At 34.7% G+C, this 12,694-nt stretch overlaps 1 protein-coding gene across 1 annotated transcript; it reads right to left on the bottom strand.

Moving 5' to 3' along the window:
- Positions 1-74: 74 nt before the first annotated feature.
- On the bottom strand, positions 75-9,838 carry LOC125866972 (choline/ethanolaminephosphotransferase 1). Its single transcript, XM_049547370.1, has 19 exons — positions 9,806-9,838; positions 8,858-9,048; positions 7,913-7,922; positions 7,769-7,819; positions 7,173-7,250; positions 5,091-5,166; positions 4,930-4,952; positions 4,750-4,850; positions 4,133-4,227; positions 3,896-3,964; positions 3,513-3,582; positions 3,103-3,166; positions 2,982-3,022; positions 2,825-2,909; positions 2,460-2,522; positions 1,307-1,365; positions 1,130-1,182; positions 770-842; positions 75-558 (listed from the first exon to the last, which is right to left on the bottom strand). Exons 2-19 carry the CDS (start codon positions 8,992-8,994, stop codon positions 537-539), a joined length of 1,170 nt encoding a protein of 389 aa, XP_049403327.1. The 5' UTR covers positions 8,995-9,048; positions 9,806-9,838; the 3' UTR covers positions 75-536.
- Positions 9,839-12,694: the final 2,856 nt, after the last annotated feature.

Below are 12,694 nucleotides of genomic sequence, written 5' to 3'. Positions count from 1 at the left end.
TTCAGTAAAAAAGCAACTAATCAAAGAAATAAACAGAGAGGGGAAAGAGAAGAGAAATATATACTCCTTCCAAGTACAAAAATCTAAATCAATTCAACTACAATAACCAACAATTCTTCAATCCACAACATAAATATTGTTAAAACATGATACCTTTAGCAGGGTCAACTAATCGAAAAATCCTAGACAAGCATCTTAGTCAACTAAAATCGAAATGGAAAATTCACAAAGAAATTCATCTTAGCTACTTGAACTAAACATGAATTTGAAGGCGAGTTCAAACAACGCTCTCAAACCGTGAAAAGTCAAAGAGGCACTCGTTGAACCCCAAACATCCTTCAAGCCAGGTTCAGGAATCAGCTAGGTAAGGAAAGCCAAACTTCAATCCCAGGTAGTTCCGAGGTTGAAAGCTAGAAACAAGAACACCAAGAAGATCACAATTGTATCATACACAAACCGAAGGAAAATATAACCTCGAGTTCATCAAGAACGAGGAAAATGTTTAAGGTGTACCAAAAATTAGAGCGCAAAACGGCTCAAGCTTCTTTCCTTGTTATCCTGTCATTTAAAAGTGAAAAGCATTAGGACTGGAAATGTTAATAAAGGAAACTGGATACTGAAAAATGGTTCTTGGATCCTTGTAACAAACTTCAGGTTGATTTTGATTTTATTGAGTAGAATGGGCACTCTACTCTAGATATTGTGCTGAAATCAAATAATATATAGTTGGGCACAGGGTACAGTAAGAATCAAGCACAATAATTCTCACCTGAAACAGTATATCCCGAGCGCTGATGTGATTTCATGTATAACAGAAGTGGCAAAATGCAGATAGAGTGATACTGAACAAGATGGGAAGAAACAATAATAATCAGACAATCATTCATAGGAGTTGAAAAAACGACAATATAAAGACACTTGATCGGATATCTCTTGATCAAAAGTAGAATATGGAGCAGATGGTATTAAATCATCAGCTCTCATGATTGGCTGATCTATCAATTTATTCTTTTCTTCCTTGATTGACAGAAAAGTATGTTTGCAGATTCAGCTAAACTTAAAAATTTTCCAAGTCGCTCAACAAAACAGCATCTCATATCCATCTGAATCGCTAAAGCAGATGTAATACCTGAGTATGCAGTGTAAGCGAGAAGAACCCAGAACTCATCAACCATAGGAACTCTGCAAGGAAGAGATTCTCATGAGCTTGCAGAAATACAAGAATTCCGGAAAAAAGTGAAACCATACTCCCTAAAAGCTGGTACGACTTAAATTCCTTGAATAAATGAGACTGGTTTCAACTTACCCATCATTAAGTCTGGCAGTGAGCGCATTTGCAACGGCAAAAGGTAGACAAAACAGAGACTGCAAACATAAAGTTATATTTCAAAAGCACTGAAACCACAATACTTGAAGCATCATCTATTTACTTGTCTTCTTCTTTCAATAAATTGTTCTCTACCATAATATCTCATTCAATATTCAATGGAGACATCATCAGCTTCAATCAAACAACACGGATTCTCTGTCAAGACAACTCTGAGGATACAGTTCTCCAACTCACACTAACATGGGTCAATTAAGAAACAGAGATGGTTTTACACGTTTTTTGTCAGAATGTTCTGAGGGAGCTGAAATTTTAGCCTCTGTATTACCCCACACAACGCATTGAAGCTTCATTGTTTCTCAAAAGAGCAGGTTTAACTCTCCCACTGATGGAGTTAATTAAATTTTATGTAAATCTGCAAGTTTCCAGGTGACCACCACATTCAATTGGTTAGTTCCACTACTAGACTTTAACTGCATAATAGCCCTGCAGAACACCCTCAACCTTCCCTATAAACCCCTCCCCAAGGACCTCATATCACTTCTGCCCCTAACGATTCGGCTAATATCACTGCTGCTCCTAATCATTTCTACAAATTGGGATGAAAGATTTCCGAAGCTAAGATTAAGGTGATGGGAGGCATGCTGTTAGGGATTGAGAGTTGTGTGCGGAAGGTGCATGAATGCAAACTCACGAGGTCTGATTTTTTTCTGGTTTCTTTTTTGTTTTTCAGGTGAGAGAGAGGGCGAGAGTAGCTTAGGTATTTCAAAGACCAAAACGGGGTGATTTAACCGACCAAAATTTTAAAACCTGACGTAACAGAATGCAAGACTTCAATGAGCATTGCACCCACACAGCAAATGGGACTGTAGACCCAACTGCCAAATCCAAATGTAAGTACGTTATAGATCGAAAATGCAAAAAAGTGCAAGTTATTAAGCCTCAATCAATCCAGTTCAACACAAAAATGGTTTCTTATTCTATTCTTTTTTCCCCTTAAAAGAGCCTATTGGAATAACTTCCAATGGAGTACAGAAATTCATTACTAGAAAGAGCCACAAGAATGTGTGTGATGGAGGCCAAAATATCTGTTTTTTTTTTTGCACAGCAAAAATCAGAAAAACCAGCGTACCATGCACATATTTGTTTTCAGACCCTTGGGTTCATCACACAGGTGAGCCAAAATCAACCTTCCCTGCAGACAAAACCTTACTTAGAAACAATTTAAGAACTTCAAATAGATTTCGAGCATGGCATTGGTTCAAGTAGCAATAGATGAGATTCAAGAAGGCCCTAAAGATCTGCAACTACTCATTTGTGCATGTATCTTCAGGAAACAACTCATACTCAATAATTGAGATGACATAACATCTAAGAGAGCAGAAAATGTCGGTATACAGAAATTATCAGGTTTCTGGATATCTCATTTTAGAATAGGTTGCACAGCAAGAAAATGTAAAAATGCATAAAACCAAGGGCAAGAAGGAGAGCAATTACCACAAGAAATCCAAATGCAAGCCCAGTTCCCACTACCACAAGATGAGGATAGTTCTTCATTAAATTAGATGGAGATAAATAGTCCCTGCATAACAACCAATCCTAAATACCATGATATGGTCTCAAAAATAATAAGTATTCTGAAAGTGATAAATACCACAGAAGCACTCCTCCCAATAGAACAACAAATGGGTAAAGCTGTCAACAAGAGAAGTGAAATTATTCAACAATAGACTATAATCAGAAATCACATATTATAATCTAAGAAATGCACTTACCATGGCCAGCGCCCGTGGCATACTTCCTTTTGTTGCCTGAACAACCTTATGAACATTGTTAATACTGCCAAAAAGAATTGAGATTAATACTGTTCAACTAGTCTTAAATGTTACAGCAAACTAAAGTACTATAATAGCTAGAATCCAGAATCTTTAGATGATGAATATGGAAGAAGTAGCCTATGCTTTCACCAGAAAGGTGTAGCGGCGCAGAATAAAGTTCAATTCAAAGAGATGCAATACTACAATCCTAATGATGGACATTGCCAAGAACTGTTAAAATGATGGATGTTGCCTATTGCTAATAAGTCATTTACCATGATCTGATAAATAAAACACGTCTATTTCAAGTCCATTATCAGAAAGAATTATGGAAGAAGAGATTCATCGAAGTATGAAAAATTACTCACTTGCAATAGACTGTTGGAATAACAGCAAAAACTACCATCAGCAACAACACGGCTTTATTGGTCGGAATTTCTGAAGTCAGGATAATAGGAGTAAGAATAATAAGAAACACTAAAATCAACTTGGGAACAGATAGGAAACATAGTCAATATCCATAAATAATATGTATGGATAGGCTCATGGAAGCAACAATCATCTGAAAGCAGGTATAGAGGCAGAGAGTTCATAAAGCATAATATAAACTATATAACTACACAAATATCACATCAGATAAAGTACCTCCGATCAATGCTCAGCACTTCATAATACATAGAGAGAGACACAGAGAGGGTTGGGGAGAAACTTAAAAGCTGAAAAACAAAAGGACACTTTATGCAAGCCTCACCGTTCAGAAAAGGAACCCAACTCACGAGAGGCATAGACTTCCCAAACGGCTGAGCCCACCACTCAGACCCTGAAATCATGAATTGTCAAGCTGTTAACAGAGAAAACTGGTAGAATGTGCCCAAAACAATAGACTGGGGTAGCCAGGAATGAGGAAGGACATCAGAAGGGATGTCCTATTGGGAAGTTTCACATGTATCTCAAAAGGAGGTGGGGAAGAGAGAAAAAACAAGCTTACCCACTAAAGCTGTAAAGAAATGGCTGAGATATATCAACATGAGACCCTCTGTTGGTCCATTTACTACCGGAAGAACTAGTGTGTTGGTGAAATAGCTGCAAAAGGGAGCAACATCCAAAAACAAGATTTAATCAAGATACTAAATAAAGACATAAAACTAGGATGAGACATTGATCCAGATATCTATCTCATAAAGTTTTTTTGCCTTGACCAAGAAATCAGTTGTTTTCTTTCTCAAAAAAATCAGTTGTTTCCAGCTTTGAAACTCGGGAGCAAATGGGCCCTCCCTCTACCCTTATCCACTTAAATACAAGACTTGGTTAACCAGCTAGCATTCTAACTTGTGATGTGCGCCTAGCCACCAACCACATATCCCGTGTTGACGTGTTGTATTACCTTCGCCATTGCACCAAAATCCCAGGGCAATTCTCTCCTATATAGTTTAATCAAATTATCTTCTAAATCCATGTATCTTGTAGAGGTGTTGAGTTCATTACTATTCAAATAGCTATTGCAACTGATGCAAGGTATTTGATTTGTATTTCAGCTTACTAATCCACCCTTCTAATATTTTAAGCCAATATATCCAAAAACTAAATATACTGATAAACACCTACCTTTCCCAAGTAGCGAAGTAGAAAGGAACAGCTGATATAACCCAGAACCAGAAAGCATCCCGTCCACACATAGCAGAACTCCCAAAAGCCAGGGCTTCGAACTGTTCATATTAAACACAAAATCTGTAAGTCACAAGTCTTTCCAGGGAAAGAAAAAGGATAATTGAAAACAGGACATACTGCACATGCAAGCGCATCACACCCTGCAAATTGTGAAAACCAAGACATCTGATTAGAATCATAGCAAGAAATTTAATCGGAATCACGGCAGTTCGCACACGCGCAACTTAGAGAGAGAATAACATAAAAATATATAAATGAATAAGGAGAGGAACAATCACCATGATCAAAAAGTTCTCCTAGTGGACTAGAGGAATTTGTTCGTCTTGCTTGTTTTCCATCAACAGCATCAAACGTCTACATCCATTAAGAGTCCAACCAAACAATACAATCAAAAAGGAACTCCAACAGAAGAAAAAACCAATAGATCTCATTACTAAAGCCATTCCAAAGAAGGATTATGAAAGGTACAGTTTTATGAAATAGCTTTTACTACCAAAGGGCAGCACCAAAGACGAATCTAAAGCCAGAGATAAGTGATAACAATATTTTGGTCCATCCAACAGTTCCCCAATACTATGCACAAACTTAGTGGTAAGTTGCTCCGAGATAAGCTCAATGTTGCATAGTTCAAAGGCCCTACTATATGCAAAAATAAGGGTAACCTAAATAATAAACTGAACAGTTACATCTGTAAGTTTTATCTTCTGCCACCATCCCAGTAACAAGTGAGTAGATTGACCTTGAAACAAGAACACTTAATAACTCATGCTATAGAACAAGCTTGTATCTTATATTTGTTACCTTTTCTTCATAAAAAAAATTCTCAAGCCAAACTCAAAGGACAACTCCCCTATTAGATAACAAAACTTTTGACTTTAAAATGCCAGGAACAAGATGTGAACCCTGTTTCCAGTGAAATACCAGTCATACGAAATGACATGTCCTATCAGTTAGAAATCTGTGGCTATTCATTTGGAAGTTTGCCTCTTGTAATTACTGTTCCATTTATAGAATTTAATGTGATCTCAGTTCAATTTTATCATTTCCCTATAAACATTTTACACAGCAGAACGGAGTTAATATAATATGGTTCATGTTTTCTCAAAGTTGAACCAATTAATTCAATCTTGAACATACTTACAAGGCCTAAACTTACCAGAGTTCTTTCACAGATGTGCATTAGGGATTGGGACTTTCAAGATCTCAGATTTTTTAAGACAGTAGCTAGCACAAAGGAGGCTGGCAAAACAAAAGATCACAGAGTGCAGACTTGATTTCTATTTTCACATCAGTTGCAACGAAAATTACTTATATTCTGACGAGAACTAAACATAATGGGACAGGCCTTTGTGGTCATCAGAATTCATCTGCAAAGATCTATGTTGAATTCTTATACCTAATTTTCAGGCCTCATGATGATAGAACTGCCTAGTAGTTACATTACATCAGGAGCATCGACTCTTTTATTTTCAATATTTACCTAGGTATGATGTCTAAACATTCAAAGAATACCAAAAGTGAATACTCTCATCAGTGCATCAAAAGTGAATACTCTCATCAGTGCATCAAAGTCGAATACTCTCAGAGACCTCTAACAACTACAAACCACACACAATGACAGTTATGCAGAGAAACCATATGCCTCAACTCCAATGTTTCCCTTTTTTATGTGTGTGATTAAAGGTAAAATTCCTATGTTACATGGATCCTTATTTACCTTGTTGTAACTATATTGAATGGGTGTGACATGGATAGGCTATGATTCTTCAAAATAACAGGAAAATTAACATAAAAATGTTACACCCATGCCAAATACTTCAACATACCAATATAGGATAAATGTGCATTCCAGAGTCATGTAACATAGTCAAAATCACATGACATAAAGATTAAAATTGTCCCTCAAAAATGCTACTACAACTAACCAATGGAAAAATACACTAATAAAAGAGCATTTTATATGTGGTAATCAAACAAGTGATCCTCAGATACAAGTTTATCTAAGTGTCGCTTCTAGACCAACACAGGATGTGGTAATTGGATCACACACATGCCGAGGCAAAAACAATGGAAAACTAAAAGATTGAACCATGCCCTCAAAAACTTACTTGTAACAGCCTATGTTTCCCACCCATCCAAAGTCAAAAAAGTTGAAAAGCACACCTAATGACACCCATTATCCTCTATGTTCACCAATTTAAAATACACTAAAACACAATTCTACGTACAAATTAAACATGGAAATCAAAGAGTACATACCTGGTTAAAATAATCATGACTGTGAAACACATATCGACTATCAAAACATTATGCTACAAGAACAAATTGAGAAAATTAGGATGGTGGCTAAGACAGACAACCTGATAAAGGAAGAGAAGCAATCCATGCGCAAAATTGACCCATCTTGGAGGAGGTGAATCCAACAGTGGAGAATAAATCTGGGGAGAAGAATATCCAGTAAGAGAGAATTAGAATATGCAATTAAAAAAACTTTTTAAAAGCAAAACCACAAACAATTAAATGTTGCACTGCATGGATGTGTCTGTGGATTCTCCTGTGAGCACTTAGGATCTCGACATATTTAGTGACAGAGAGTCTATTATGCAGTTAAAGAAAGGGGTGGAGGAGGCAAGTAAGTTCCTTCCTACGGTCAATAGCTTGCTTGCTGATGTAAGGTATAATGTAGTGGGGAAGGAGCAGTATGAAGAGAGAAAAGATGCAGTACTAAAGGTTGAGAGAAAAGCAACCTCCTGAAAGGTCGAGAGGGAAGAAAAACACCATTCATGAAGATATAGTAGATTCAACTGAAGGGAGAAACTTCAAAACAAGAAGCAGGAAAAACCAAAGCAGAGGCTGAAGAAAATATCCCCTTTCCACTTGGAAAAAGTAACAAAAAACCATCTACTAACAAAAACTTCAATGGATAAGTGTTCTAGAGATACAAAGTCCAACTCACATATCCGAGCAACGCAGATGTGACCAAGAACAAAAATCCTGTAAGCGTAATCTGCAACAGAAGTTATTTATCAGACCTCGCAGAGAATACATTAATGAGAAAAATAACATTGCAACAAAGATCGTAGGTTACAGTGGGACGTACCATATTCGGTCTGGGAAACATATACAGAACATGCACACCAAAAAACAACGGTCAGTTAACTTCGGAAACAGAGAAAAAGATACAGCATGATAACCAAGCTAAAGCCATTATCAATTAATTGTTAAAACGGGTAATAAATTCATGTTAGATTATTTATTCTGGCACCTGATGAGTATACACTCCATACATGTGTGTGTTTATATATATGTGTGTATGTAAGTATGTGCAAAACTGCATCAAAGCCTATTATAACGTCACAGAAGGAAATAGTCTATGCTTTCCCAATACTCCCAAAGTTTCCATAACGAATTGTTCATTTATTTTATTATTGTCATTATCATTAACTTCGACATTAAGGAGGTGTATGAGTGGCAAAAAGTTTGTCTCAGTACCAAGATCCTGAAAGCTTTTTTTATTTCCTTTTGATAACCATGATCCTGAAAGTTGTTTTATTGACATCACCATTATAGAATACAGCTTTCTGTATATTCACAGAAAACGAGAAAAGAAAGTTCCTTGGTCCATATCCCTCAATCGATTCCACTCATAATACTTCTGTTACATTTCAATTTTGAGATCTGCTCTTCTATCCTAGGGTGTTCAAGCAATTCACTCTATAAGTGGAAGACTGTTAGACTGTCCATAGACAAAACTCATCCTGAAAATTCTTATGTATCTCCATGTCATCGTTTATTATAATTCCTAACAGAAAGAGTTTCTTCTTTATCCTCTCTTCCCCCTTGACAGGTCATAAAAGAAACTCTAGTACTCCAATTTGCCAAATGACAGCAAGACTCTGTGAGTTCACTAAAGAAGTAAATAATGAATTCCATTATACAAGACATATCACTACACAACACAAGAAATTTAAACACCCATAATTTGTAGACATGCACAAATTGCCAAGGAAAAAGGAATCATCAGAAAATTCCGAGAAAAACTTACGGCATCCAAAGGGGGAAGAAATTGACGCAGCGACTCCAAAAGGGCTGCAACACATACTTTGCAACATAGGAGTGATCCACCCCACTGTATTTGTACCTATGAAGGGCTTGCACTCCATGAGCCCCTATGTAACCCATCCTTCCTTTACCTCCTCTTGCTCCCTCTAAAATCACCTATAAACCAATAGGAATCTGCACAAAAACACTTTAGTTAAAGTCTCTAAAACCAATACCAAAGTTAACACAAACACAAAATTGATAGAGACTATGACAAGCATAAAAGCGGCAAGCATATGACAAATTTTATAATGCTAAAAAAAAGTGAACAGAGATAACAAATTTGAATATTCAGTCTGAAAATGAAAGTAGAAACACACATTCTAAGATTGTAGGATCATGACCAACTTTCACAACCAATACTAGAGTAAACAGAAAAAAAAAATTGATAGGAACTCAAAAAAAATGGGATCTTGAACATTTAATCAGAGAAAAAAAGTAAAATATGAAAAGGGTATGCTTGGAACTACAATTTATGACAAATTTTCTTAAAACCAATTCCAGAGGTAAGAGATATAGAACAAATTTAGCAGAGCAATCAAAATGGAAATTTGAAAGACAAAGTTAGCAACACAAAAAGAGTATGCTCACAATAACAAGAACAAATCATAACATTCAAGAGCAAACAAACTAGATGGGTACTATCAAAATAAGCTTTTGAACATTAAATCTGTAAATTGAGCCTAAAATACGAAAAGGGTATGCTCTAAATATGATAAATTATCGATAAACAATTGATGGGAAGCATCAAGATGGATTTTTGAAGATCGAATCTAGGAAACAAAGTAGAAATACCAAAAGGGTATCTTCATAATGCAAAGATTTGAGAAGAAATAACCATTCTTGAAAGAAAAATTGAAACTTTATAGAGATTCTGCAAAATCTAACTCACCTCTGTGCAAAGAGAACGCAGGGGAGTGATCCTTGGAAAAGCAATGAGCAAAGACAGAAAATTGAAAATTGGATGTGTATTAATTCAAGACATATAATACGAAAAAAGAATTAAGAACAAATATAATTATAAAAAATTCAAATAAAGCACTAATTGGGGTGACTAAGATTGTTTTTTATCAATAAATATAATTAGGAAAAAGGAAAAATATACCTTGAACTATCGTAAATGGTATACATACTCTATGTTATACTTTTGGGATATTGGTGTCCCTGTCGTCCAAAATCTAAAGCATATATATCCTTTTATACTAACAGACATACACGTGTCATAATCTTATCCACCAATCTGAAATGTCGGATTGACGGATAAAATTGTGCACGTGTCCTTATTTAGTCTTTCGTTAGAGTGAAGGGCATATATGCTCTAGTTTTTTACGGCAGAGGCATCAATGTCCCAAAAATATAACGAAGGTATCTGCATACCATTTACGATAATTCGGAGATATATTTATCCTTTTTTCCCAATATATTTGAGTGTCATAATTTTAAGTCCCATGTTAAAAATAAAACGTTTTACTTATTACTCTATCATAATTCTAATTGGCCAAAAAAACTTTAAAACCTAGTATTGGTTCATATGAATTGTGTTAGGGACATAAACATTGACATCAATAAAAGTAAAGGTGAAAGCATTTAGAAATACGAATATGTCTTAACTAGGGAATCTGCATATTATATTCAAGCAAAAAGAACAAGTGCTCTATGTAAAGATTACTGTGGAGTAACAAGAACTTCTTCATACTTCATTCTTAATTTAAAGGTTCTCGATTCGAGCTCTGGATATAAAATCGCATTTAATAAAAAATATTTTACCCTCAAAATAGGACCTTCCAGCACGAATCGAATTAATCAGATTTCAAAACACATATCAAATTAGAGACCCTTTTTCCTCCCTAAAGCTTGAAAAAATAAATTGAGCAAGTGTTCCGGCTTGCAATTACTCCCTTTGTCCAACAATATTGTCTACTATTGAATTTGCACATTTCTTAAGAAACTATAAATAGAAGGATAGTTTTACTATTTTCACCATTTGAATATACTTTCTTTGTCCCTAATTACTTGTCCATTTTTCCCCTTTTAGTTGTCCCTAATTACTTGTCCATTTTGACAAATCAAGAAAGGACAAATTTTTTTTACCTATTATACCCTCAATAATAAATATAATGTCTTAAAAAATGTGACAGGAAAATGATTATAATTAATGTTAAGGGTAAATTAGGAACTGAGATTATCCAATTTATTTCATAAGGTTTACAAGTATTGTTGGATTTCCTAAAATAATATAATGAACAACTATTGTTGGACGGAGGGAGTAATTATTTTAATATTTTTTTGGAGCAGTGTTCACAAAATATTCTTTGGACAGTCAACCATGCACACAATTCTATGTACATTTATTCGTGTATTCACAGCTAAGCATTTTCATATTATTAAACTAGAAACCCTTTTCTTTTTTTTATAAGTTTTTCACGTTATATTCCATATTCATATTAAGATCACGATATATTCAAATTCATATAACATCTATTAACTTGTAGTTTGCTTGGCAGTGGCCAATGAATGGTAAAACTATTTATTTGACTATGCTAATAAACTAAGTATTCTAACAATGATAAGAGTTAGTGCACATCCAATATGTTCAATATCAAGTCGATAGTAAATTTGTCGAATTGTTATGTTGATATTCAAAGATAACGTATAACTAGAAAACGTGTTTATAAAATATATAATTTACTCTTAAGAACCCGTCGAATAGTAATATCGTATTTTCTTTTGTTTTTATAACACCAAGTCATTCTAAAATGTGATTTTTAATTAATGAAGTGACCAGCATGTGTGCATGTCAAATCGTCAATTATTAAAGATAATAATTAAACATTGAATGACCCAAGACTTTTTCTTATATCATTCAATTCAATTGCCTAAGGTCATAATTATTTATTTCTAATTCATGAAAATATAGAGTTTAAAGTCATTATCAAGAGTCGATAGATCCTAATCAATCATTAATTTAATGTTATAAATATTTATTTATTTTGGTTAAAATGTTATAAATATTTAATTATACCTAATATATTTCAAATGAAATTCTTGCATTCTTCAAGAGAATTTCTTACTGCTAGTCAGTGGCATAGTCGAAATTTTCAATTAATGTGTCAAAATATAGAGTAGTAAACCACGAAGAAGCCAAGGAAAGTTAATATATAGTATTTATACATGAAAAATATATTATTTCACCTAGTTACACAGTATAATACATAAAAATGTTTTTAAAAAATGGGCCTTAAAGTCTCTTTCAAAATGGGCCATTTTGTGAAGTCCAGTCTAAAATCCAAATGATTGATGTTGGGCTCGCAGCCTAAGAAGTATATGGGCTTTCTATTAACTTGTGAACTTTGTAAAGCAAAAGGGAAAGATTGGTACTTTGGAATAGCAAAATAGCGAGATGGAAAGGGAGGCGAGCGAGATAATCATGTATCTCAGATACACATCAGGTAGATGTATCTGTATGTATCTAGTATGTATCTGGAATACAAGATGCATAAAAGAGTGTCAACCGAGATGGGAGAGAGAGGCGAGCAAGATTTGTTATGTATCCTAAATACATGTGAATCCACTTACACTGCATCAAAAATGATATTTAGCGGTAGTTAATTAACGACAATAGCTTAATGCCGCTAAAGACATATTTTTAGCGACATTTAGCACTCTTTATAGATGTCCCTAAAGCTTATAACGATATTGTATTCAATAAAAATTAACTAATGTCGGTAAAGGCTTTATCACTCTTTGTTAATATATTTATTGCTGCTAAAATCTGTTTTTG

The sequence above is a fragment of the Solanum stenotomum genome, chromosome 6, assembly GCF_019186545.1.
Source record: "Solanum stenotomum isolate F172 chromosome 6, ASM1918654v1, whole genome shotgun sequence".
Lineage (NCBI taxonomy): Eukaryota > Viridiplantae > Streptophyta > Magnoliopsida > Solanales > Solanaceae > Solanum > Solanum stenotomum.
The sequence above is the reverse complement of the archived record's forward strand: the minus strand, read 5'-3'. Positions and strand labels throughout refer to the sequence as shown.

Bases quoted from the DNA above. Each gene is read 5' to 3' on its own strand.
- LOC125866972 (XM_049547370.1), bottom strand. From the start codon at position 8,994: ATGGGTTACATAGGGGCTCATGGAGTGCAAGCCCTTCATAGGTACAAA. The intron at 3,583-3,895 runs GTGAGGCTTGCA...TCCTGACTTCAG, and splicing joins TTGGGTTCCTTTTCTGAACG to AAATTCCGACCAATAAAGCC. The intron at 843-1,129 runs GTATTACATCTG...CATCTTGTTCAG, and splicing joins CGCTTACACTGCATACTCAG to TATCACTCTATCTGCATTTT.